Here is a 26,311-nt window from a genome sequence, read left to right on the forward strand (position 1 = left end):
GATGCCATTGCTCTGAGTCACCGCGGCCGCGCACAGCTCCCGCTCCGGTAACCGGCGTGGGGCCCGCTTGAGTCACCCCGCGACGGGAAAAGGGGCGGCCGGTGCTGGTGGTGGTTGGTGGGGGAAAGGAGGAGGAAGGGGAAGGGGGGGCGGAGGAGAACCGCTCCGCCCGTAGCCCCCGGGGCCGCGGCCGCTCTGCCGGCGGGGTGAGTCGCGCCGGGCAGCGCGGAGAGAGGACATCGCGCTGCCTGCGTGCTCCGTTCCTGCCGAGACCGCCCGTCCCGTCGGCGCGTCCCTACTGCCCGCGCTTCTTTATTTTATTATTATTATCATCATCATCTTGATTTTCTTTTTTCTCTCTTTTTCCCCCCATTTTTTTACCTTTTTTCCCCTTCTCCAAAGCCTTTTTTTGCATTCCTTTTCCCCCGCTGTCCGCGGCCAGCGCTGAGAGGCGAAAGGCAAGAGCCGCCGAAGAGGTCGGGAGGGAGAAGGGGGCGGGGAGACGGCGAGGGAGCGGCGGGTGTCGGTGCGGGAAGGCGGGGACGCGGCTCCCCCGGCCCGACCTCGGACCATGTACCAGGACTACCCCGGGAACTTCGACACCTCCTCCAGAGGCAGCAGCGGCTCCCCGGGACACCCCGAGACCTACTCCGGCGGCGCAGCCCAGCAGGTAAGGCCAGGCGCTGCCCCTCTCCCCCGGTTCCCCCGGGGGCTGCCGCCAGCGCTCCGGGCACGGGAGTTCCCCGCCACACCCGGGGAGCGGCGCTTCCTCCGCGGGGAAGGCGCGGGCTCCCGGCGGAGAGGCGCCGGCCGCGGGGGCGCAGGCGGGGCGGGCTGCCCGCAGCCGTTGTCCTGTCCTGTCCCGTTCCGTCCCCACCGGCGGAGCGACGCCGCTTCCCTCCTTTACCGCCTGCTTCGGAGAGGGCGCCGCGACCCTACCGGGAGGGACGCTGAGAGGAGCTCCCCGTCGGTCGGGGCTCGGGGTGTCCGCTCGGAGCGGTGAGGAAGCGGCCGGCGCGGCTGCCCACTCCGGCCCGGCCCGGATACAGCGTGACCCGCGGGTGTCGGTGGGGGGACCCTGTCCGGCGCCCCGCGGGAGTTAGCTCGGAAGCTAAAGGGCTCCTCCGGGCAATTGCCGGTAACGGCAGCATACGGGCGCATCTGTGTCTCTTTTTCCTGCTTTTGTTCTCGTTGGGAGCTTCTCCGCCTTGCCCCGCTCGCCGCCCGTTCCCGGGCTCTGCCCTGGCTCGCTCGCAGCAGTTCGGGATGGCCCTTTCCGGGCTCCGGGAACTGCCGCCGAATTACTCTTAGGGCGCTGCCGCAGCCACCGTGGCTCAGGCAGCGTGGGGGGTGACGGGACGGGATTTGGAGCCGGCTCCGGCTTCTCCAAGCTCCCGAAGTAGTCTCCCCGCTTCTCTCCCCCAAAACTTTGTCTCCGGGGCTGCTTTCCGCCTTGCGCACCGTGAGCACCAAAGGCCAGTGCTGAGCCGCTGTGCCCGGCCCGCTCCATCGGGAGCCCCGGCCGCCCTCTGCCTGGCGACGGCCTCTTCCCGAGCAGGAGTTCCCGGGAGCCGGTGGAGCGCTTCCTGGCCCCGCTCCCCTGTCTGGCTCCCGCGGCCGGGCTTCGCTTAGGGAGAGGGAGATATTTCCTTATGGAAGCGGCGTGAGCTCACGGACCTAAAAGCCGAGTCGGGCGGGTTTTTGGTTTATTTCCCCCGCACCACATTTTCATTTCCTTAAGAAAACGTTTCGGAATGGCTTACATGCCTACATCTACTAAATCCACCACTTCTGGGGAACGCATTACACAATCGGGCCGGTTATACAAACCTGGGTTATTTCATAACTTGTTTACATCAGCTGGCCCAGCCTCACTCTCTTTTTTTGCCTCTGAAAAGTCAGAGTCGGGCTGCCCCCCACCCTCCCTAATATTGTTATTTCATGTGTGGCTCGTATGAGCGACCTGGCAGCGGGAGCACATCGCTGTCCTCGCATCAAGAACTCATAAGATCATAAAAGAAGAAGGGGGGGGGGGGGGGAACCCGTCCAGTCTTAAACTTTGCCAACCGTACCAGCCCGTGACATTCCTCACATAAAAGAAGTTTTACCAGAAATGATTCGCTGCCGCTCCCCGCCTGCTACAAACGCATCTCGCTGGTGCCCTCTGCGGGCTGCGCACCGAGATTCCCAGCGGTTGTAGCGCGGCCCCGGTTTATCTCCCGTTTTACAGTAAATGCTACGGCAAGGCTGTGGAGCGGGAAGGGGAGCTGAGAAGCTGGGAACGCCCGGCTAAGAGGCTGTGAATTCTCCGCTCTCCCTTTCCTCCCTTCGCTGGATTCAAGCACTTGCTGCGGGAGGTCGTGAAACTCCTGAGCCCCTTAATATTGGAGCTAAGTGAGGTCTGACCCACAACTGGGGGTCCCCCGTTTCCTTGTCGGGGGCTGCGCGTCTTCCCCAGGCGGCTGGTGTGCTTGGCTTTTGATACAGGGGCCGGAGACCGGTTTCTAGGGTTACAATCTGAAAAGGGGCTCTGAGCAGGACACCGGCTTAGCGAGAATATAAATGTTTTCTTTAAGAATCTGGGAGATTTCTCAAGGCTTGTACATCGTCTCTCCCTTGATCCTTACAGATGTTGTAGATTAGGATCAAATGTAAGCGTTGCCTTTACCCTAGCAGTCGGGCTGTTCTGCTGATTCTGGTCTTTGGAGATCTGCAGTTTTATCACTGTAGAAAATATGCATTGTAGGGATTTTTTCTTTCGTGCCTTTATTTGTCTTCCTTTCCCAAAGCACGAAAAGATGCATCAGTCACATGGGTAACTGGAAACTGTGTCTCTGAGCCAAAACTTTGATGCTTTTTAATTATTTTTCCCATACAACACAGCACTGGAACATTTTCCTTTTAAGTTGCGTGTCATGCTATTTTCCTAATCACTGACTTGCCATGTGGTAAACATAGACTTTCATGGGAGGCGTTTGTGTACTCTTTCAGACCAGTCGACTTTCCCCTCTGATATCCCAGCAGTGTGCTCATTTTTCCTTTGAGAAGATGTTCAACTTGGGAGATCCACCAGGGCCCTTGTACTTATTATAGGATGTGTCCTAAACACCCTGTATTTTATAACTGAGTAGCTGTTAAACATCCTCGGGGTGGTTTTGTTGTTGGGTTTGGTCTTTTTCCATGGCCACCATACCTGTTTCTAGACCAGTTTCTGGTGCTACTCCGCACTTGCAGTTACAGATGTAAGCGAAGGTCTGGAGGGGAGCAGAGATGCGGTGGGGTGTGGTATAGAAGCTCCTTGTTAAGACAGAGCAGGAAACCATGGAGCCAAAGCCTGAAATGTTCCCGTGCTCCTCAGCTATGACCTGCTAACCGAGCCTGCCCCTGGCAGGACTCACTGGAGACTCCCTGGCTATGGACTGGGGGAGGCTCCCATCCCACCACATAGTTTTGAGGCAGAGCAGAGACTGACCTCAGTTCTTGGCACTCCTAATAACAGGACTGTTTCTGCTTGCTGCTTATTGTTGGGGTTTGTTAATGATACCTTCATCTGCGTGTTGTTGCTTGGGTCAGGAGGGGAGCAGTGGCTTGGCGGCTGAGCGTGTGCTGCATGTGTAGCCCTGCAGTCTGGCTATCGCCTCATCTTTTCTGTAGTGCTCTGAATTCCTTGCAGATAAGGAAAACCAAAAGCCTGGCAGAGAGTTGCCTCCAGGAGCCTCTCCCGGATCAGGAGAGGAGAGCTGCGGGTGTCCTGGGCGAGGAAATGGCAGGAAGGGGTCTGGAAAGAAGAGAAATGGGGATGTGGGTGAGGGCAGGTGGTGCTGCCAGGGGGATTCAAGCTCTCTGAGGGGAGGAGGAATGAGGAGAGCAAAGCTGGGGCCGCAGTGTGGGGAAAGGTCTGGAGCTCCGAAGTGGGGAGGTCGGTGCTCAAAGAGGCTGTGCAGGGAATGCAGGGCCTGCCACTGAAGGCAGCTCCGTCCCAGGGGTCAGAGCTGATGGCCACCAGGCACAGCAGCAAGGGGCAGCAGCATTTTAGCATAGCTAATGTAATCCAGTGCAGTGTCCTAGCAGGGAAAGACTGACCAGCCAGGAAGCAGTGCTTGTAAAACCTCGCAGTAGCCTGAGTGCCCTTATCTGAAGGCTCAGCCTGTCACAACAGCATGTCTCTGAGTTAGTTATCGAGGGAAAATACAGAACACGGGCTTGGGAGAAATTGTTTGAACGTATTTTGAGGGACTGGAGAGGAAGCTGGTGACGGAGCGTGGCACAGGCAGGGGCTGCAGCCTCACTGGTCTCTTCTCCCAGTCTGCAAGCAAATACTACGAAGGGATGCAAGCAAGCCTATGGAGGGATGTGACTGGACTGAGCAGCTCCCCCTTGCTGTCCAGGAGACCTACACTAGCGTTAGAGTCCTAGGCTGAATACAGGACTGACTGCGAGTGGAGTAGTTGCTTCGTCAATAACTGGGAGCCTGATCTTTGTGAAGGGCACTTGCATCTTTATGTGGCTGATTTGATGGTGGGTCTGACTCTCCTGACCTCTGATGGGAATTTGTAGCAGATCATTGGGTATCAGAGGCAAAGGTCATTTGCTCTGGAATGCAAACGGCGTCTTCACATAGCAAAGCACCGAAAGATCTCAGTTTTTCAGCCATAGCTTTCTAGTGTCCCTGCAAAGAAAATGGGACTCTTCTCTGCATTTTGGGTACAGGAGGGATGGTGACACAGGTAGGCAAAAGGTCATCGTAGAAGCTACTTGTGGAGCTGGAAGCAGAACTTGCATCCCTTGACTTGAGCACTTGTGGTTCAACTAGTCTTGTACTTCCTCCCTTCTGGGGGATTAAGGTCCTTTTGTGTTATGGTTTTGGATGCACCAACCCATCCTCTCTTGTGCCGTGTAGTCACAGTCTGTACTGGGCAGAGCAAAGTTGGGGATCTGCACCCTTAAATGCCTTTGTAGCGTTGACAGTTTTCATCTCTGGGCCTCTGCAGTTAATTGGGAGAGGTCACAAAGATGACATGTGCTCTGAAATGTGAGGCTGTGTGGGACTCGAGCTCCAGGTGAATCTCTCAGGTTCTGGTGGGGCTTTTGCCAAGGTCTTGGTGCCAGTGTCATCCTGTCTGTAATTCCCCCACCTGCTTAACTGGATTCACTCTTGTCTTTCTCTCATCCTTTCTTGCTAGACTTTGAGCTGTCCAAAGCTGTAAGTTGGCATTTATCAGTATTCAAACTGGATCTCCTGGTCTCGAGGCGTTGGCAGCTGGACTTATTGCAGCTAATACCGGCCCGAAATGCTGTAGCTATCAGAATGGGAAATACTATTTGCAGTAGCCTTGGTTTAACAAAGCACTTAAGGTGCTTGACTAGGCACACCCTGAAAAGGAAATCTGTGCTGAAGTGCTGTCCCTTATCTGGGACGCTTACCTGAGCTGAGGTCAGGCTGATGTAAGGGCTCTTGTTTCTCTGGGAAGCTGGTTTGTTGACCCAAGAATGTGCATTTTGTTTTTTGTGGGATCATCTCAATGCTCACAAAATCAGTGGTACTGGCTGCTGCTGGTCTTACAAGCTCTGTCCCTTGGACCGTGATTGCTGGAGCAAGGCTTGTCTGTCTGTAAAACCAAGTCTAACCATTGAAAGCCTCCTGAAGTTGCTCAGCATAGACAAAAGCATTCTTTCTCCCCTGCTTCCCCCTCCGGGGACAAGCAATTGTTTTCCTTGCAGTTTAGTGCCAGCATATTATCCAGATGGATTTACCTCTGTCTGAAACAAGGTGTACATGTATTTTGGAGGAGATCATTAGCTGCTGCCTTGGTTTTACTGCTGCCTTGTTTTGTCTAGACAGTGCAGAGAGCTGCAGGGAACTTGTCCGATCTGAATCCTAAGATCTATTTTATAGGCTGCTATTAAAATACATATCCTTGCACGTAACCATCCCAGGGCCGGATTTCTCGCCCTGTGTGTGTGGCAAGCGCAGAACCACTGAATGAGAAGCAAGCTGCTGTTCTCGCCATACCCAAACCCAGTGTGGATCGAGCCCAGGTTTCAGGGTAATCCTTTGGTAGGAGAAGGCTTTGCTTTGCCCGGCAACGGCATTTCAGAACTGAAGTTTCTCTTCCTTTTCTTTGGACTCCTCAATTCCCCTTTCGTTGCACACCGGAAGGAGCGGTGGGTATAGGCTGGAGGCACTGGTGGGGATGCTGCCCTGGGGGAACGCTGGTGTAGGGGATGCTGGGGAGGTGTGGGGGGATGAGGAAGGGGGCTGGGAGAGGGTAGGGCTGCTCCGGAGGGGAAGTGCCTGAGCCCAATGCCTTCTTCCAGGAGCTGTGGTGGGCAGGGGCAGCCTGGGATGCTGCAGAGGCACTGCAGCCTGTGCCTTTGCTTCAGGTACTGCTTTGATCCTCGCTGGTGGCACTCCTGAGGGCCTAGCTGGTTTCTGAGTAACCATTTATGTTCTGCTTTCATTGACGGCTTCTTCTCGCTCTCTTTCCCTTTTCTCTCCTGCTTTTCCTCATAGAAATTCCGAGTAGATATGCCAGGATCAGGCAGCGCTTTTATCCCTACGATCAACGCCATCACAACCAGCCAAGACCTGCAGTGGATGGTCCAGCCCACCGTCATCACCTCCATGTCAAGCCCTTACTCTCGTTCACACCCCTACAGCCACCCACTGCCCCCGCTGTCTTCAGTGGCCGGACACACAGCCCTTCAGCGACCTGGTGTCATCAAAACCATCGGGACCACCGTGGGCCGGAGACGGAGAGACGAGCAGGTAACCATGGTGCAGAGAGCGGCTGGGGGTGCCCCAAAACCACTTGCACAGAGATTCCCCATGTTCTCTCTTGGGATCTCCTGGCTCCATGGGGAGTGCTGAGGTCCGTCCCTCATGCTGTGCAGGTGCTGGGGTTTCTCAGGGTGGCAGAGGGTGATTTAATTGCTGCTTCCTCATCGTACAGTGAGATTTACCCAATCTCTGTCAAAAGCTTCGCACCACTGGGTCGCATTGCGGCTCGGTTTCAAAAGCAGGTGAAACTCTGAAGTTGAGCCCTGGGTTTCTGTTTGAGTGTCTCTGCCACTGCAGGCAGAAGGAAACCCCTGAGCAAGCAGAGGAGCTTTTTCATAGGTCTTTTATAAATCTGACACCCAAATTACATCAGCTGGTGTTTTTTGTCTGCCTGGTGGCAGCTAGCACTTGTTCTGGTCTCACTTTGGGTGATACCACCAGTACTATCCATCATCTTGCAGGGAGGAACAGCTTCCTTAGATCACCCAGACTATAGCAGCAAGAACCTTCTGGATGTCTAAATCCACCTTCCCACTATGAACATGCAAACGCTTGATCTCTTTACAGTAGTGAGGTGGGGATCCCATAAGCAGAGGGTTTTCTGCTCCCAACTCAGCGGCATTTTCATAGCTGGGATGGGGTGGCTTGTACCACTGCTGCTCTGTGCTGAGCCTCCCCTTGGGAGGATAGATCCTGCCCTGGGACAGGGTGGTGGGCTAGATGCAGGCATCTTTTGTAAATCCTTTCAGCCCTGTCAATCTCTTCTTATTAAGAAACAGCCTTCTCCAGGGCAGTCTGGTGAACAGCTATCTGCTGTGCTAGGCTGATCTCTTTAAAGAACAACAGCAACAGTCTGAATAATCTAGATCTCTGTGTGTTGCTCCCAAGCAGCAGTTGTGTAGGTCGCTGCACAGCAGTGTAATGAGATGTGCTGCACACCCTCGATGAACGAGCACACACCATTGCATGAGGTCTGTTTCCAATAAGACTCACCAGCCCTACTTTTACTTCCACGTTATCTGTTTTGATTCGTTGTCTGATTATTTTATGTGGAGTAGCTGTCTGGTGTAGACCTAAAAGGCAGGGAAGGGGTTAAAGTCACTTGTCCAGAGTAAGACAAGCCTCAGTTTGAGGAGCTGGGATGGGTGCACTGAGGACTCATTTTTGAGAGGAAGCAAAGGCAGTCCTGTTGGTTCAGGTATGTGCCAGCCCTTTCCACCAGCCGGAGCTACCTCCTGGTTCACTGCGTGCAGGGCTGGTGTCCAAAACCAGGGAAGCTCTCACGAGAACTGGGGCAATAATTAGCAACAACTAATTTGTTTGACAAATGCTGCCTCTGTGTTCACAAATTGGCCGTGAAGAGATCACCATATTCTCCCCTTTATTTGTTGTTCAGAGTTATTTGCTGAAGGATGCCTGCCAAGCAATTCCTGGCCTGTGGCTTGTTTGCAAGTCGTTCAGTGTGGGTCATTCAAAGCCAAGTCCTTTTGATTAGACACGTGCTGAGGCAGTACCCGAGCGCTCTACCGTGGCTCCTTGGCTCAGGTTTCCACTGTTGGTGCTTTGAACACCACATCGGAGTGCCTTTTTGGAAAACACTGTGTAACGCTTCCTGAAAAGAGCCTGTTTTGATGCACGCTTCTGCCAGTGAATGCACGTATTGGGCTTGGACAAGCTACAGATAACGCGTACAGCAGAGGCACAAATGGTGCCAAATCCAACTGCTTTCAAACAAATCCAGAGAACACTGACAGAATAGTCCTTTATAGACCCAGTGTAACATTAAGCATGTCCAGATTAGGGGCTTGAGCCCCCTCTATGAGATGTTTTCAAAGCCATGGCCTCCGAGAGAGATAATTTCTACTGGGAGGAGAAAATTCAGTCCCAACATATTTCAGTGAGGTCTGCGCTTCCAGAGCATGAAAGGGCCCTTGAAAACTGTACACAAAGGCCTCAAGTCAGCACAGAATCTGTGTGCATGCACAACGCTTTGCTGTACTGCAGATACTTGTGTGCAAATACATTTTCACCCTGCACACATACAAGCTGGAAGGTGAAAAGGCAGAGCTGTAGCGGGGACAGCAGAGCTTGTAGGGGCTCCTTACTGCTGCCTGGAAGGGCGCTCTGAGATGGAGCGCAGTGGATCTGCTGATGGAAAAGCTTTCAGGCCCAAAACCTGTGTCCTGAAGTCCTAGAAGTACTCGTATTGTTTGGTGTGCATCTCGTGCTGTGTGCAGGTGAAATCACAGGCACAGACCCTGATAAAAAGAAAGCAGAGCCAAGCGAAGTGAATGCCCAGAGGCTGAGGTAAACCCCCTGGAACTGCAAAGATGAAAATTAGGGAAATAAAGGAAACTGAAACGAACCAGAATGAGGTTAGCATAAAACTAACACGAAAAAGAAAAACACAGTAAAAGGGTGAATGTCTCATTTGCAATTTTGACAGCCCCTGGAGATGTTAAAACTGAAAGCTTTCATGGGAAGGTTTTTCTTTCCGTTCTCCGCTGGCACTACGTGAGCTCTGACTCGTGCTTTGCAGGGCGCTCGTTTCACTGCTGTTGGCAGTCGCTGGGCTAGAGCCCTCGCTGCACACACCAGCCGGTGAGGCTGAAGTGCGGGACACGAGGTCAGTCCGCAGTGGAGGAGGATGCGCAGCTGAGCGTGTGCCATGAATTCCCATGGTCTGTGAGCCGAGCCATGGCAGCCCTCTTCACACGCTGCTGTACCAGCTCCCTGGCCTTGGCAGTGGTACAAGCCTATCTGCTGCTGCTGGGATTTACAAACCTCCTCTCAAACCCCAAAAGCTAGGCCTGAGTTGACCAGATCTTGCGGGCTCCTGCTCGCTTCCTCTGGTTTCACAAGTGTCGCTCGATGGGTTTCTATGGAATTGCTCCTGATTCACATCAGTGAGGATGTCAGGAAACCCTTGATATCACTGGAGCCCTTGCCTGCTGATGCAAGGAGCACAGTATGTTATCTTGCTGAGTGCTCGAAAATCTGAGGTCAGATTTTTGGGTGGTACAAATCATTGTTGCTTCATGGACTTCATGGGAGCTCTGCTGATTTTCCTGTCTCCCCCTTCCAGCTAACAACTATTTTTTGTGTGGGAAGCAGCAGATTATTTTCTTTCAGGAAAGAGGCACTTACAACATCGTGCTCTGGTTTTGCTTAATGTACCACCCAAGTTGTGAAACAATCAGAGCATCTTTTATCTGTTTGGCCTTGATGCAGATTCACTGTCCTCTTACACAATCTTCCCCCTGCTCCCAACTCCATCTTCTCCTTACCCTTCTGCTAAGACCCAGTGCAGGCAGAGATACTGTGTGCTTTCATCTTCTGCTGACACTAGTGAAGAGGGGGAGTGCTCAGCATCCTGCTGGATCAGGCCTTTTTCCTTTGCGTTGCGGTTAAATCCTCGCGAACTTCAAGGAATGCCTTGCTCAGATCTGATTGTGGGTTTTCTTGGCACTTGCCCACAGCTGTCGCCTGAGGAAGAAGAGAAGCGAAGGATCCGGAGAGAGAGGAACAAGCTGGCAGCTGCTAAGTGTCGTAACAGGCGTCGAGAGCTAACAGAGAAACTCCAGGCGGTACGTGCTCTGCATACATTCCTCCTTCCTTGTCACCTGCCCTTTGGACCAGCTCGAAGGGCATTGCTCTGCCTCAGCTAGAATGTTTGAGGAAGATGCTACAAAACATGCGCTGCCTTCCCTTACAGAGCTGCCCAGTGACATTACTCCTACACCAGTGGTGGTGAGGGCTCAGGCCCAGTGCTCAGGAGGCTAAATTCCCTTTGTTGCCTGCCCAAAATGTCCTAGGAGCTCCCTTCCCTCTAGCCTCCCAACTAGCGTGAGTCTTCCTATCTCTGGCCTCCCCCCATAAGTGGAAATAAAGATGCTGTATTCCTCAAAGGCAGACTTTAAGGACAAAAGCACTGAAGATGGTAGGATCATCTGAAAGCAGTGGAAAATGAAGCAGATGTTATGTGTACCTGTCAAAGCTACATCCTTTAGGCTAACCTTTCTTTGGTGGTGGTAAATGATTTCCTGCACAAAGGAAGCAAGAAAGGTCTAATGCCACAGGGGAAATAGCTAGTTAAGCTGGAGAATGTAGGAATGACCACGAGAACTGTGTGGTGGGTAAGGGACTTGCTGAAGAGGAGGAGAGGATGGGTTGTATTGAAGGAGGCTGGAGGGAAGGCTCTAGTGCTCTTGCTCAAGAACCATGCTGGGTCTGGTTTTATTCAGTGATCTTATTAAGAAGAACAGCAGTGAAAGCGCACCAGTAAAACGTGCTGCTGACTCAAATTTGGGAGGTATTCCCAGTGTTGTGGCAGCAGGACATCCTGTAGGAAGAATTTGAGGATTGTCATGACCAAAGTAGTAGAGGTGAGAGGAGTGCAAAGCGGGAGGTCATAACTTGAAGGGCTGAGGACAAGTTATTTGTGAAATGGTGAGCTCCTCACACAGGAAGGTATTAATTGCTCACAGATTGACTATGATGATCAGTGTGACATGACCACAGGAAAGATAAATGTGTAAATCCTAGGATGCAGTCAGTGGAGATGAAAGTGGAGTGCAAGAGTCAGACCTAACCTGGAATACAGAACCATAGAATAGTTAGGGTGGGAAAGGACCTTAAGATCATCCAGTTCCAATCGCCCTGCCATGGGCAGGGACACCTCACACTAAAATATATGCACTATATATATTATATGTATTATATATATGTAATATGCACTATAGAAAAAAAATGGAAACAGCTTACAGATTGTTGTACACTACCTCTTGTTTAAGTGAAAAGAATATGACTTACCTAACACAAAAAAAAAACCAATGGGGGGATATCTGAGTCCTCTCTGCTATGGTGTCTGTCAGGCAGACAGCAAAGGAGAAGAGTGAAGTCACAGGCTAAGAGAGAGTGGTAGAAGCTGGCCATGAGAAAATTAAGGTGAACTCAAGAGAAGGCTATTTATAACCCTTATATTGGTGAAGTTTGGGAATAGCCTACTGGCAGACACGTGAAACACAAGACACTCAGCTGGCAATGACCCGGTGCCTGCTTGGGTCATGAAGAATCTAGGGAGTATCTGCCCATGCCAGGTGGGAACTAGACATGATGTCCATGTTCTAGGTGAGGAGCATTTTCAAAGCCTCTGGTGTTCACTTATTTCCCTTTTGTCTGCAGGAAACTGAAGTGCTGGAGGAGGAAAAATCAGTGCTGCAAAAGGAGATTGCTGAGCTCCAGAAGGAGAAGGAGAAGCTGGAGTTTATGCTGGTGGCTCACAGCCCTGTGTGCAAGATCAGCCCTGAGGAGCGTCGGAGCCCTCCATCCAGCAGTCTCCAGAGTGTTCGGACTGGAGCTAGCGGAGCGGTGGTGGTGAAGCAGGAGCCTGTGGAGGAAGAGATCCCTTCTTCCTCTTTGGTCCTTGACAAAGCCCAGAGGTCTGTCATTAAGCCCATCAACATTGCTGGAGGTTTTTACGGGGAGGAGGCACTCAACACTCCCATCGTGGTGACCTCAACACCAGCCATCACTCCTGGCTCCTCCAACTTGGTGTTCACTTACCCCAACGTGTTGGATCAGGAGTCTCCTCTCTCGCCATCTGAGTCCTGCTCTAAAGCCCACCGGAGAAGCAGCAGCAGTGGTGACCAGTCCTCGGATTCCTTGAACTCTCCCACCTTGCTGGCGTTGTAATCCCCCTGTGGCCCCCCATTTTGCCAGTGTGTTACATCCCCCCCAGCGCCATGGGGGGAGCCCCCCTCCGTGGGATTAGAGACAGGCACAGGATCGTTCAAGCACAAGGGCAGCAAGAGCAAGGATGGGGAAGTGCTGCAGCTCCAGGAAGGAGAGTGAGGACCAACGCCAGCTCCCTGGAGGCAGGAAATGGCAAGGGTGGGACTGACGCACCAGGACTGTTTGGAGAGGGTGACGTCCCCTCTGTAGGGACTGCCTATGGAAACCTTTTTATAGCTGTGGTGGACTTGGGGAGCACTCCTGGCCAGGACTGAAGGCGAGCTGCAGAAATTGCTAGTCGTCCCTTTCCTTTGTGAATGGATCTGATCGGTTGTGCTCTGTGCTTAGATCATTCTGGTTAGCTGATCTTACAAATTCTCTCTTTCGATCTCTCCCTCTCTCTGTGCTTATCATTTCCAATGTTGTCGATCCCATGACATTTCATCCAGTGGCTTTGAACTCTAAAGGCTTGTTAGGATCTTTCCTCTCGGGACAGGCTGTGGGGAAGCACATAGGGTTGCCCAGGCAGGGAGGGATGGCTAGGAGGTCCAGGAATGAGGGAGGATGGGGGGCACGAGGAGCTTGAGGGCTCAGCAGCAAGGGCAGAGCTCTGAACTCTGGCTTGGGGCACAGAGACACCAGCAGCCTCATGCAGAAGCCTTTCTTCTTAAAAATGTAGATATATTTATCCCCTTGGGCTCCTCAAAACACAAGTTAGCATCTCAGGGCCAAAGTAGCACCAGAAAAGCTGCTGGGCTGGTACTTACCAGTGTCTTTGGCAGGGTTTTACCCCAGTTTGGTGGATACCAAATCTGCTGCTTGTTGTTTACTTTTCCTGGGCTCCCTGCTGTCTAGGGAGTATTGCATCTTCCTCCCCATCCGGGCTCCTGACTCAGGCTGATCTCTTCCTGTTAGTAAATCCTCCCCTTGGCCATATTAGTAAAACATGCTACCGAAAAAGAGGTGGCACCATGTGGATGGAGACTGGCAGTGGATAAGATGGTGAAACTACCTGTCTGTACCCTTGCTGACCTTTTTATTGTTGGGAAACAAAGCAGTGCACATCCACCAGTTGATATTAGTGGGTGTTGTTTGCTCAGAGATTCCCAGTTTCTGAGGCTGGGGGGAAGGCAGTGGCCCAACCTCCAGCACAGCACAGGCCACAGGGTGCTCCTGACCAGGCAGGAATGGCATGGTTGAAGCGGTGACCTATTTGAACTAGAACAGAGCTTCCAACAACCTCTGGTTATGAATGACAAATGACAGCAGAGGAAAATAGGTTACGATTGTTTGCACCTTGATCTTTGGCCTCTGGGTTTTTACGTTGTAATTGATCTGGTTTTGTAGGGGTTGATTGGCCTGAAGACAAAACAAATCAGAGGGCTCTTCCCCTAGCCCTGGGTCCTTGTCTTCTCCAACCTGTGGGCTTGGCTGCTACTACTAAGTGCTCACAGAGAGCACAAGCTCTCCAGCGCTGCTGTTCACTACTGAAAACAGTAATGTGTATAACCAATTCCTGCATGGAGCCAAGCTCAATTCCTATCAATGTCAAACCATGACTATGTGCACACTAGGATTGCTCAGCTTGCCAGCTAAATCGCTTGAGGGATAGCTCTTTGGTCCTGCCTGTTGAAGCTGTGGTGGCAGCTATTTATTTTGGTGTGAGATTTTCTTGTTCTTTTATATATTTTTTTTTTAATCAGCTGAACCCGGGATATTTCTTGATCAGGCTGGACCTGAAGAAATGCAATATACAATTATAGGGCCAGTCCTGTGAGATGCTAAACTGCTGCAGTCCTCACCAACTCCACTGGGAATTAATAGGGTTCAGTCTTGTGGAACCGGACCTTTCCTCAGCAGGGCTGGTTTCTCTCAAACCCTGGCCACTGTCAGTTCCATGAGTCATTTCAAAGGGACATTACTATGGCTGTAAAGGTAGGCTTTGTTTTTTTTGTTATTGCTATTATTTTCAAACACAGGTATTTACCAAACCTGCCAGAAATGGAAAAATATGAGTGATCTTTTTGCTTTCTAAAGCTGATTGGGATTCAGGCTTTTTCTTTATCCTTTAAACACTTCCATCATTATATCAGTGCTGGAGGTTTCAAATGAAGCTTGCACAAGAAGTAAAATTGATGAAGGAGTTCTCTTGTCCTTACATGAACATCAGAACTTCCTTTTTAACAAAGTAGACCTTAAACTTCCCATAGTTAGCACAGAGGGTCCTGTGCTCATAGGGGTTTATGTAGATGACATCACTTTAGGTTGCTTGTTTGTGCTAGTCTGGATTGAGAATCTAAACCTGCTCAATAAAATGGCTCTGCATGTCATTTCCACCCATTTTTGAGCAGAATACACCATTGACAAGTGACAAATCCTAAAGTGATGCAGCTACTTTTGACGCTAGCTGATCAGGATTGCTGTTCCCTGGGAATTTAGGAACATTCCTACTAGGGGTTTCAGGAAGTCAGGTGCCTCCTCAAACCCAAATAAGCCCAGCTCCTAGGGGAACAACAAAAACCTACCTTTTCATCACTGAATCGTTGCCAGAAGGAACTAAGGATCTGCAGCTGGCCCTTGCCCACTGCTTGCTGCCTTGGCACTGACCTTCTCAGGGACAGGATGATCCCCTTTCCTGTCCTCTGATGCTAATGGGAGCCACTTGAAACTGCCTGGAAAAGAGGATTATTTTCTACTATCTGGAAAAAGCCCTGAATACCTTGTGCCTGCCCATTTTGTCCCTTAAATCTCTCAGAGGATATCTGTGTTGGGATCGCTGGTCTCCTGCCTCTTCTGTATTTTGTGGATCAGCCTTACTGTTGTTTAATTTCTGGCAGACAGGTACAACTTGAGCTCCTTTGCTGTTTTGGTCTGGCCCTGCATTCTTCTCTTCAGGTTTACTGGTGTGCTTTTTGGGAAATTACTGTCTTCCTCATCCCCCAAATGGTATTTTCCACAAGTACCTTCCCTGCCAATTCCTAAACATAGTCTTCATGTTCTGCATGTAATGGGGATGCAGGAGCTGTTATAACTAGTGTCTGACCAAGAGTTGTTTGAGTCAATGGAAGAAGGCCCAGGGAATTGCAGCTGGTATTGGGTCAATCCCCTAGCGACTGGCCCAACGAAGCCTTTAACAACATCTTAAATTAATCAATGCCAAACTGGGAGGAGCAGCAGCAGCTGCACTGAAGGAAACATTCAGCTTCCAGGTGATGTTTGCCATTCCAGTTTTGCCCTTGTTCCTCCTTCCCCCTTCCTAGTTGTGGCATTGCCTTCATCCATTCCTTTCTCGTAGGCGTGGAGACTGGGTGAGTCTCAAGCTGCTTGTGGTGTGATGGGATTTGGGACCAACATGCTGGGGACAGTAGCTCTCTGTTGTGTTTTTATAATTATTATTTAAATGATCTATTTAGTTCATCTGAACCTTTTAATTTTGCTGCTTACTGTATGTAGGATCCACCTGGCCTTCATCCTAAATGAAAAGAAAAACAAAATGAAAGCAAACCTAAGACACCCCCCCCCTCCTCCCTGGTATCTTATTTATTGGCAGGCAGCCGTCTTGTGCCTGCTCCAGCAGATCTGCCCACCATTAATTTAACATCCTCCCAACTCACATTCCTGCTGTTTGGTTGTTGCCTTCTTTTTTGCCTTTTGTTGTTGGGGTTGTTTGTGGTTTCATTTCTTCATTCTAAAACAGACTTCTGAAATGTAAGAGATCTTAGTATCATGACACTTACAGGTTCATTTTCATTAGGAAGGCCAAGTCAGACATTTTAAGAGGTGGGGGGAACAATCTGCATTTTATTTCTTATTTATTTATCATGTTTACATCTTTTTTTTTCTGTTCAAGACTTGGATATAATAAAGAAAGCATTAAAAATATTCCAATCTTCTTCTTTTTTTAGGTTAATAATTTTTTTCTTTTGATTCTTTAAATGAAAGATTCTGGGTTTTGTTGTCATCTGTATAAAATGTACAAAGAGATGTGTTTCTAAAGATGCATTATCATTCCTCTGTGAACAGTAGGTTGAGTTCAGGACGAATCTCAGAATACAAGATAATAATAAAATCCCATCCTGTTTTACTTAATTGTTCCCCTCCTATCCTGTATGATTAAAGGGTTATTCCACTTTCTTGTTTGTGGTTACTTGATATTAAAACCATATTAAAATGTGTAGAAAATAGGTATCCAATTGTTTTTGCTCAGTGAGAGAATAAACTGTTGTATATATCTTGATATACTGTGTAGTTCAAAGTAACATCAATAAGGGATAGTGCATCTTTATTAGGGCGATAAGTCAGTAGTGTCACTAAAGTCTACTTTAAGATCCTCACATACAGAAAGGGCCTGATTCTGATTCCACTCTCCTGGGGGCGTGTTGAGAGCATCAGTAGCATTTTGCTGCTGTGAAGTGGGTGTCAGAAGTGGAATCAAGCCTCAGTGATTTGATAGGTGACCATGAGGATTATTGAAAGTTTGGGGGCACCATTATCTTTCTTTTTTTGTTGGGTTTTCTTTTTTCCCCTTTAAAGTTTTAGCTCATGGGGGTTTTGTTTGTTTGGGTTTTCTTGTTTGTCTGCAGTGAAATAGTTTCTGCCAAGCTGGTTCTTAAAGGTGACTGCTGAATTGGGACCCTTCTTCGCTTGTCGTGATCTTAATATCGTTCTTGCAGTCCTGGAGAATCAGCTCTCAGGCATTCTCTCTGGCATTGTCTCTTTTCTGTTCTTGTTATTTTACTGAATTACAGGCCTACAGTATTTGCACTAAAACAAAAAGCTTGTTAGAGAAAAGCTTGCTGCTATGAAAGAAAACACATTAAAATTGTTTTGCTTTTACAATTTTAACTGAGTAGCATTTTGTAGAATAAAATCAATTTAGACTGAAAAGAAAACATGACTTTTCTTTTTTCCTCTGCACCTTCTTCGCCCCACACTCCTCTCTTTTCCTCCCGTTCCTTGGTGGTGTGATGTTCCCCCCCTTCTCCTTTGGTGCTCAGTTGTAATGATTGGCTGTATTGTTGACTATGCTGCTGAGAATTATGACACTTGTAAATCTTGTTTTAATGACATTGTGGACACTTTTTGTATAGCAAGAGCTAACTGGAGTTCTTCTCTCTCTGTTAATTGAAGTTATTAAAAAGCTCCCTTTGCCATGAACAATTAAAAGCTCGCATGTTCCTTCAATATGAACAAATGGGTATGGCATTGCCAGGTGCCCAGTTATAGCAGGGCTCAGGGCTTCTTTCATGGAGAGCAGCTGCAATCCAGACATCTGTTAGCTGCAACAATGGTAAATGGGGCAGAGGCTAGCTGAGCAGACCACCTGGGCTAAAAGGCAAATAATGCATTAATCCTTTCATCTTGGCTTCAGAAAGGACAGGGGTAGCACTAGGTTTGGGGTTAGGCAGTAAGGAGGCAGGTTAAGATGGGATTCCCTTGCTCACCTGGGAAAAGCTGCAGTCCCTGGAGTGGAAGGAACCCGGATACACCAGGCTGAGAGTGGAGGATGTCATATCCAAGTTAAAAAAGAAACGGTGGTAGGGAGGAGATACTGGGTGAGTCATGGCTAGCCAAGCTGGTGCCAGGCCAAGCTGCTCCTTACTCATGGGTTTCCTTAAGAGTAATGTCTGCTGTGGCTTCCTGCTGTTCCTTGTCCCTCTTTTTTTCATACCCCCTCTTTTTTTCTTTATTTCTTTATTTTTTTTGTTGTTGTTTTTGGTTTTTAACCCCTGCCTCCTCTTAGTGCCATGGGAAGGAGATGGGAGATACTGGAGTAAGTTCTGTGGCTGCTCTACGAAAGCATTTTTGAAGTCATGGGGAATGGTGAAGGTATCAGTCACCGGAGTGGGGAATACGTGCACATGCCTGTGTGAAGTGAGCTCAGAGGTCAGGAATCCATGCTGTAGGAGCATTGACACGAAGTCAACATAGGAGGGTTTGAGCTGGAGACAGCCTTAGGGTGCCTCATGGGGTCAAGGATGATGCAGAGCGTGAGGGGGAGCCTTTGGGAGGCTTTTTCTAAATGCACTTGTCCTCGTGGGGGTAAAGGAAAAAGCAGGTATTCTGGGGGGCATGGCAATTATAAGCAAATACACCAAAGGACCCAAGAGCATCATCACTTAATATATATCTCAATGGGGCCTCGGGCATGCGGGAGTCCCCATTTGATCTCCTACTGCACACAAGCTTTCTCTAAGGGAAATGCCTCCAGGATTTCCTGCCTTGCGAAGGGCTTTCCCATTACACCAGTGCACAGAGGCATCCAGCCTCGATTTTTGTCAAACCGGCTCCTTTGGCAGCGTATCCCCCCCTCTGCCCCCTCCCAAAGAAAAGCTAACAGGAGGATACGTTCTTGCTTGCCTCCTGCCAACCTGAAGTGCTCCCTAAGCTCCTGTTTGCTGACAGCGCCCTTCAAAAAGGCTTAAGGTTGCTTGTCTGCAAATGCTGGTTGCAAGGCTTAGGCCTCCCACCTGATTTCCTCCCAGCACTGGAGGGTTGCAACTGCCTTTTATCATCCTTAGCTTGCAGATGTTGGAATGTCCACAGCGATTACTCTAATTCAGGTTTTGAAGGATGAAACTACACAGCAGAGTGAACTGTTTTCCACCAGCCTTCTAGCGGTGGGAGGCCAAATTCCACCACATTGACATGGAACTTGTGTTTTTTCCCACCATCTTCATCTGGGTTTAGATCTCCAGTTCACACAGGGAATTTCCCCTCCTTCTGAAACAGGTAACCCTCCTTCCACCCTGTGACTCCCAGACCTTGCTCTCGTGCAAGGGAGGGATTTGTGTGTTACCATGAGGTAGGCAGAGTCATGCTGGAAGAGAGATCACCCAGTCCTTTTGCAATGAGAGGATGTGAGGGGCATCTGCACTTGGAAACTCTTCAGTCAGGACCAGTACACATCCCAGTGTTCTTAGTGTGTACAAGAAGGCTCTTCACTCTTTGCCTGTCCCCTTCCCATGACGTGAAACTCATCTCTGGACTTTCCTCCCAGTCTCATTTCTTAGTAAAGTACCAAGAAGTGGCTCACCTCTCTAGGAACCATGTGCGGGCAGCCTCATCTTCCTACCTATTCAGTGGAGGGGAGCCCCTACCTGGGGCAGAGCTTTTGTGGGAAGAAAAAGCCTAGAAGAGTGACCTTAATGTATCATGCCAGAAGTGGCAATCTATCAGATGAAGGCCTGTGGTGGTTATTTAGCTTTGCTTCTTAAATTTTGGTCTAGAATCTGCAGGAGCAGCTACAGGAACACTGTAGAAATTCTGCAGCCAATGGAAAGAATAAGCGTGTGCTAAACCTGAAGAAAGCTTAATGGCAAGCAGAGCTGGAGTGGGAGTGTGGGGGAAAGGAGAGCATCCAGAATGCTGGTTTGAAGTGATGTTTCCACTCTCATGTGGGAAGGATGTGACAGAGGAAAACTGTGACACAGTTATTGCATCAGATACCCCAAAGTGGAACAAATTATGTATATTTTTAAAACACACACCACCTTATGGCCCTACTCCTACTGATGTCTGTGACCTGACCCCCTGGAGTTTCATGTCATCATAGCAAGCTCCTTAATTCAGTTGCAAGAGCCCAGTGTCTTATGCTCTGTCTCATGTGGCACAAGTGAGGTCCTCATTCAGCAGTGCTTGGCCAGCGTCAGCACAAGGAACAATACATATGGATTATCAACCTGGGTGGAAGTTGCTGGCACTCCCTCATAAGGCTGAGGTTTAAGAAGAAGGGGGTTTGTGTGTGTTCCAGTGTAGTGAGATCCAAGACATCTCAGGAAGATTATTCTTGATGAAGACAGGGCAAGGCTGGGAGGAGAAGTTGAGAGAGGTGGGATTGTTTGGCTTTGAGAAAAGAAGGCTCAGGGAGGATCTTACCAAGGTGTGAAAATACCTGATGGGGACTGAGAGCAGAGGAGATGCTGTCAGACTCTTCTCAATAGTCCCAAGTGACAGGATAAAAGGCAATGGTCACAATATGCAGTAAAGGACATGAAAATCACTTTGTCACTGTGGAGGTGGTCAGACACTGGCACAGGTCACCCAAGGAGTCCTGTGGAGTCTCCACCCTTGGAGACATTCAAACCTGACTGGGCACGGCTGTGAGCAATCTACTTTAACTGACCCTGCTTGAGAAGAGGGGTGGATTAAACACAGTCCAGTGGTGCCTACCAACCTCAGCCACTCTGTGTTTCTGCTTTTGATTCCACATAGTCCAGAAGAAGTATATTGCAAGCACATTTCTTTCCTCCTTGCAGTCCTATCCCATTTGAACTCCACAATTCCTCTGTGCTAAATATCAGCTTTTTTGATGCTGGCTATGCAAGGTCAAGCAGATAAGGACTAAGCTGGGAGGAGGATATCATGGCAGACAAGAATGTAAACTGTTCAGCCTGCCGCAGTGAGAGTCTCAGATTTCCCTTTTTATTTTGCATGCTCCATTCCACAGACTGGTGTGGGGGAAGAGAGGGAGACAGGACTTACATGGCCATGATCTAGAGCCTGCATCCCACAAATGACTGTACAACTCTGCAAATCCACAGGCAGCGCCAGGAACTGTTCCCCACTTGCCTTTCGCAGGCTCTCCTACCATTTTTCCTCTCTGAAGCAGAAGTTGTTTTTCGAGTTCCCTGGAAAGATAAATACGGATCTACAGCTGGTGATCCTCATGGGTCAGGCACAATCCATCAACTGAGCACAGATGTACCCCATGACCTCCCCACCCCCTTTCTGTAGCCCTAATTGAGGCTCCAAGACTCAGGCAAATTCATCAGTGGCTCCCAGTGATGACACACACTCATGCTGGTGATTACTGATATGAGTGGCCACAGCAGAAGATGATGTTGGTTTGGGGCAAAGGGAAGAAATAGGTCAGTTCTTTTCCTTTGGGTAGCTCAAGTTATTCAAGCACTGGATGCTCTAATTCACCTAATTCCTGTTTCACTTGCTTACATCATATTACTGCTCTGAAATGCACTTAGTTTTGAAACTGTTTATCTCACGTTAATGAGAGTAGAGCAGCAGACAACAGCCTGTGGGCTTGAAAGAAAAGTTACATGCCAGAGGCTCATGAATGTCTCCAGTAATCTAGGGGGAAAGGTGAGCTCATGATCCTTACATACCTAAGACAGCCCTGTGCTCTAGCCAGACACAGCCCTGCTCCGACCCCTCAAAGCCAGGGCTTAGGGCAGGGTGTCAGCACCAGCAGTGAGCAGCACCAGAGCCTCGCACAGCAGCAGTCAGTCACCGAAGCCTTCATTCTAGGCTGATCCTGACTTAGAGGGCTGCTATAGGTCATGGGGGTGATGGGAGACATTAGCTGCCTTTCATAGCCTCCAATTGAACTTTGTCCTTATGAGCCACAAGGACCGTGATTAAATCTCTACTCTGAGCAATGTTCTGAGGCCATACTGGTATCTAATTACCTTCTTCACTTCTGGCAGCTTAGGAAATGAAGATCTGCCGTGACACTGTCTGTGGTGAAAGGGAGGGAATAGGAAAGGAGAGTGATGCCTTCAAAACATCACCTTCAGGTGCTTCCCATGACCTTGTGCATGCTTTTCTGTCAGCACCTGCAGCTGGGATGCGTACTCATTGTGGAGCAATGCTCTTCCTTCCCTCTGCTCATGTCGTCCTGGTGGAGGTGGGATTTTGCCGGAGCCACAGTCCCTCATAGGCCTTCCGCAGGCAGGTGCAAGGGGCAAGGTTGTGGTGTGGCTGCCCCACAGCAGGAGCTGCTCTTGGCAATTCAAGGTCCTCCAAGACACACCTTGGCTGTAGGAGGTTCCTGACTGTATGGATCTGACAGTCCTAGGGGGCTGGAAGAAGGACCTTCCCGGGGAATGGCTCTTAAGAGTATAGTTGGCAGGACAGGTCTATCATCCACCCATGTTGTCTGTCTGGTCCCTATTTTGTTTTTCTCTTCTTACTCGGCTCCAACTCCTAATTTCCCTGTGTAGCTGCTGCCATAGCTCTGCTCCTCAGGACCACTGCCTGCTCCACCGGCACATTTCTGGTAGTGGGGAAGGAGGAAGACGGTTTCCACCACAGGGGTCTATGAAGGGCCGAATCCTGTGACCCGGTGCCACAGGGAAGAAAGCCATTGCCAATCCCTACTGTACAGCTGCTCCGCCTGCCCAGCAGGATCAATGGCGCCAACTCAGCCCCATTATGTTGACTCTGAATCAGTGAGGAACGCCACGGAGCTGGGAGGAGAAGGCTCCTCCCTGTGTGGGGCACTGCTACCTGCCTGGGACAGCCTGGTCCTCCTTTGCCCTGACTTTGGAAGGGGTAGGGAAGCGCTCGGTGCTGCTTATGCCCACAGGCTAAGACCCTAGAGAGGTCCCTGCTGGGACAAGTGCCAGGTCGCCAGCCCCAGGATGTGGGGTGAGCACGGGTGCCACGCAGCCTCCCTATGGAGGCCAACCAGTTCTGCTGGCAGGTAGAGGCAGGGGTGGATCTTGGAGCCGTTTCCAGGGAGCAGGCTGGCGCTGGGGAAAGCAGGGAGGCTGCAGCTGCCTCCTTGCCCCCACATTCACACAAGGTTTGGGGGTCCAGCATTTAGAAAAGGGTCCCGGTGGGAATGCGCGCATCCATCCCCACGCTGCTCATGAAGACGAATGCAGACGGCTTTTTAGACTATACCATTTAAGGAGTTCCTCGGCTTAGTGAACCTCAGCTGACCTCGGGGTATACTGAGTTTCCAGCTCATCAGAGCAGCGTTTCAGTTGAAAGCACGCCACCCAAAACTTCCCTCCTTGCATCTGGGGGAACCTGTGGGAGGGTGCGTAGCAAATGGCACCGCGCAGAAGCAAGGGCAATTTCACCCAAGTGACTCTTGGATGTAGCCAGGTCCCGTCCTAGGAAGGATGTTGCAGACCAGCAGGACCAGCTTGAATGTGAAGCAGCTTTTGGCAGGCACTGGTGCGAGGGGGATGGGAGGGCGCCAGGCCCGCAGCACCACTGGGTGCTGCAAGTCGGGGCGCAGGAGCGTCGCCCCAGCAATGCAGTGTTTACAAAGGTGAAAGACATTAACAACATGCACTATGCTCCTCCTGTTGTTTCAACAAGATCAAGGTGTGTACAGGAGAGCGTGTGTGTATATACATGTGCGCACACACGCACTCGCTGCGGCTGGCGCGGGGTGCTGCTCGGCGCAGGATTATTCCAGCCGGGCTGCAGTCAATACTGACAAATACAGTATAGGTCCTGTCTTGCCCACAGCAGAGAGGGAGCCGTGGCAGGCTCGATGCTTTCCTCCCTCTTGTGAAAGACCCAGGGTGTTTTCAGCAGCACGGGGAGCTAAGGTCCCAACCGTATCGGGTCTCAGTGGTTCATGGCCTTGCCGCTGCACCAAGTGAGTTGGGGGGAGTGACTCCGAGCTGCGGTTCTCCCTCCATGCTCTGCCTGCTCCGTGTGCTGCACGAGACAGGGGTTCAGTGTAAGAAGGGAAAAAGAAAAGAAGAAGGAGAAAAAAATATAGCATGTGAGATCATATAATTAAAGATGGTATCAGAATGTCTAATTAGGATGACTGAGAGAACTTGGCTGGGAGACGCAGCCAAGAGCTGAGTTAGTGTGTTTGCCAGTCCAAAGCTCCTTAACAGTAATTAATCCTTAAATGTCCAATTGTTCAGAGTTCAAGGAAACACCTCCTACTACTGTACTTTGTGTTCCTGTTAAGCAAGGAGACACAGCAGGGCGTGTGCCCTTATTCTGTAACAGCGACACGCCTAGGGGTGTTGTTAGGAACTAGACCGAAGGTTGAGTATAATTATTAACTACCTAAGAGTTCCCAGCATTGCACAATTACCCAGGCCGCCTTGCAGCTGTGCGCTTGCCCGTTTTGGGTTTTTGTTCTTTTGAAATAGAAATGCTGAGCTTTAGTGGTGCATATGGACAAATCATACCCAAGTGTCATGTGCTCCCCTTCCGCTGTCCCTTGTGCCACTGAGCTGGGGTGATTTAGCAGAGGGGAGCGTATGTACGTGTATGCATACTGTATGAAAGTCGGTGCTATTCTTCACTGAAACCCAATAGGCTTATTTATATTTACATCACTTGCAAATTTGACCCAGAGATTTATCCTTTGTTTTGATGCTGTCAGTGACTCTTGCATTAACATAAAAGCCTTGGCTGTTTACTCTTGTGGGGTTTTTCATGCTGTTTGCATTTTTGAGGTGGGTTGTGTTGGGGTTTTTTCTTTGTGGATATTAACAGGGGGGAAAACCCAAAGGCAAAAGACATAGGTTTGACACAGTAGGTGAATCAAACTGCTTATCCTGCTAAAGGTCCTCTGCCGTTGTCAGACTCTTGTCCGGGCAGTCACTGGGATGGTGGGAAGAGATGCTCCTCTACAGGCAGGTGGGCTTGAGGAGCAGAGGCACTGCCTTCAGGAAAGCCCAGCTCAGCGGCCGCATCACATATCACGCACAGACAGGAGGGAGTTTTGTGTCATTTCCTCAGGTGCAGCATCATCTCTTAAGTCTCGTTTCTATGTTTTTATCCTCTCCCATCTTTTTTTAATTGACCCTTTCTGCCAGGCGTGGCGAGGGCCGGCTGGGAGCCGGGCGGCCAAAGTCGCTTCTGCAGGGGATCATTAACTCGGGCGTCAGCCAAGGCCATTGAGTGTTTATAAAGCTCAGACAATTAAACACGGTCGCAGCCCTGAAATGCTATAATTGGAAAGCAGACTGTGACGATGTCCACCGAGAGGGCCCAGCTGCCCGGCTCCGAGGCGGGATGGGCAGCAGGGCTGGGCAGGGCTGTGCTGTCCCGCCAGCATGGCCGGGCATGGCCAGGGTTGCTCCGTGCATATGCCCAGGCAGGAGAGTCCCTGCCCTGCTGAGCCTACATGTTCCGGTGTGAAAACAAAGGCCGGGGAGGGAAACGCAGGAGAAAAGGGACTTGCCCAGGGCCACCCAACAGCCAGGAGCTGGCTCTGGTCCATGGTGGTCCCTGTGAAAGCCCGGAGCTCTGACATTGCTCCTACAGGCATTTATCATGGTATGAAGACCCTCCCCCTGCCAGGATGCTATTTCGGGATGGTGAAAGGGCTGGTCTTGTCCCATGGCTGCCATTTAGGGCTTTTTTTAACCTGAGCCCCAGGCAGGCTTCAGGGTTGCAGCCGGTGGGGAGCAGCATGGCTGAGGCTATTCCCAGTTTATAGGATACTCCTGCAACCTGGCCTCCACTCGTAGCCAGTTCTGGGTACCACAGTACCAAATGCCATCAATGCTTGTTCCCCACCAGTGACTGAACAGCCACTGGAGCTGTGTCAGGCAGCTGTTGAACTCGCTTTCCAAGGAGATCCATGTCTTCTGTAAAGATGCCGAGTACTAGACTGGGATCACCACAGCCCTGCTCCAAGCTCTGCAACTGACTCACTGTTTCACCATGAGCATCACTTCACCTTTTTGTGACTCAGAATTTTCATCTATCAATTAGGGATTTATGAGGTTTAATTAAGGTCTGTGAAGCCCTTTGAGATCCTTGCTTGAAAGATGCTGTGCAGGCATAAAGTGGTGTACGCAATGAAGAAAACAAGAGAAATTAAACGCTCCAGACGAGAGAGGAGAGAGGGCAGGTTTCCCACTCCTTGGTCTCCCAATTATATGATCCTTGTTTGGATGGCAACCTCACTTTAACCTGTGGACAAACGAACTTGTTCACCCCTTCTTGCAGCAGACAGGCGATGACGTGCAGTAGCATCTTACTCATTATTTAGCCTTCAGTCATCTTTCCAGAAGTATGAGCAAACTGGGAAGGGGGAAGGGAGTGAGGGCGGGTGAGGAGTAC

The 26,311-nt window shown here is 50.2% G+C and overlaps 1 protein-coding gene across 1 annotated transcript; it reads left to right on the forward strand.

The window, feature by feature from the left end:
* The first annotated feature begins 259 nt into the window (after positions 1-259).
* Positions 260-12,621, forward strand: FOSL2 (FOS like 2, AP-1 transcription factor subunit). Its single transcript, XM_080616134.1, has 4 exons — positions 260-670; positions 6,515-6,769; positions 10,261-10,368; positions 11,966-12,621. Exons 1-4 carry the CDS (start codon positions 572-574, stop codon positions 12,473-12,475), a joined length of 972 nt encoding a protein of 323 aa, XP_080472260.1. The 5' UTR covers positions 260-571; the 3' UTR covers positions 12,476-12,621.
* The last annotated feature ends 13,690 nt before the right edge of the window (positions 12,622-26,311 follow it).

Source organism: Psittacula echo (assembly GCF_963264785.1).
Source record: "Psittacula echo genome assembly, chromosome: 4".
Classification (NCBI taxonomy): domain Eukaryota; kingdom Metazoa; phylum Chordata; class Aves; order Psittaciformes; family Psittacidae; genus Psittacula; species Psittacula echo.

Excerpts from the sequence above, each read along its gene's own strand:
- FOSL2 (XM_080616134.1), top strand. The coding sequence starts at position 572 with ATGTACCAGGACTACCCCGGGAACTTCGACACCTCCTCCAGAGGCAGC. Across the intron at positions 671-6,514 it reads CCGGCGGCGCAGCCCAGCAG|AAATTCCGAGTAGATATGCC; the intron begins GTAAGGCCAGGC and ends TTTTCCTCATAG. Across the intron at positions 6,770-10,260 it reads GGAGACGGAGAGACGAGCAG|CTGTCGCCTGAGGAAGAAGA; the intron begins GTAACCATGGTG and ends ACTTGCCCACAG.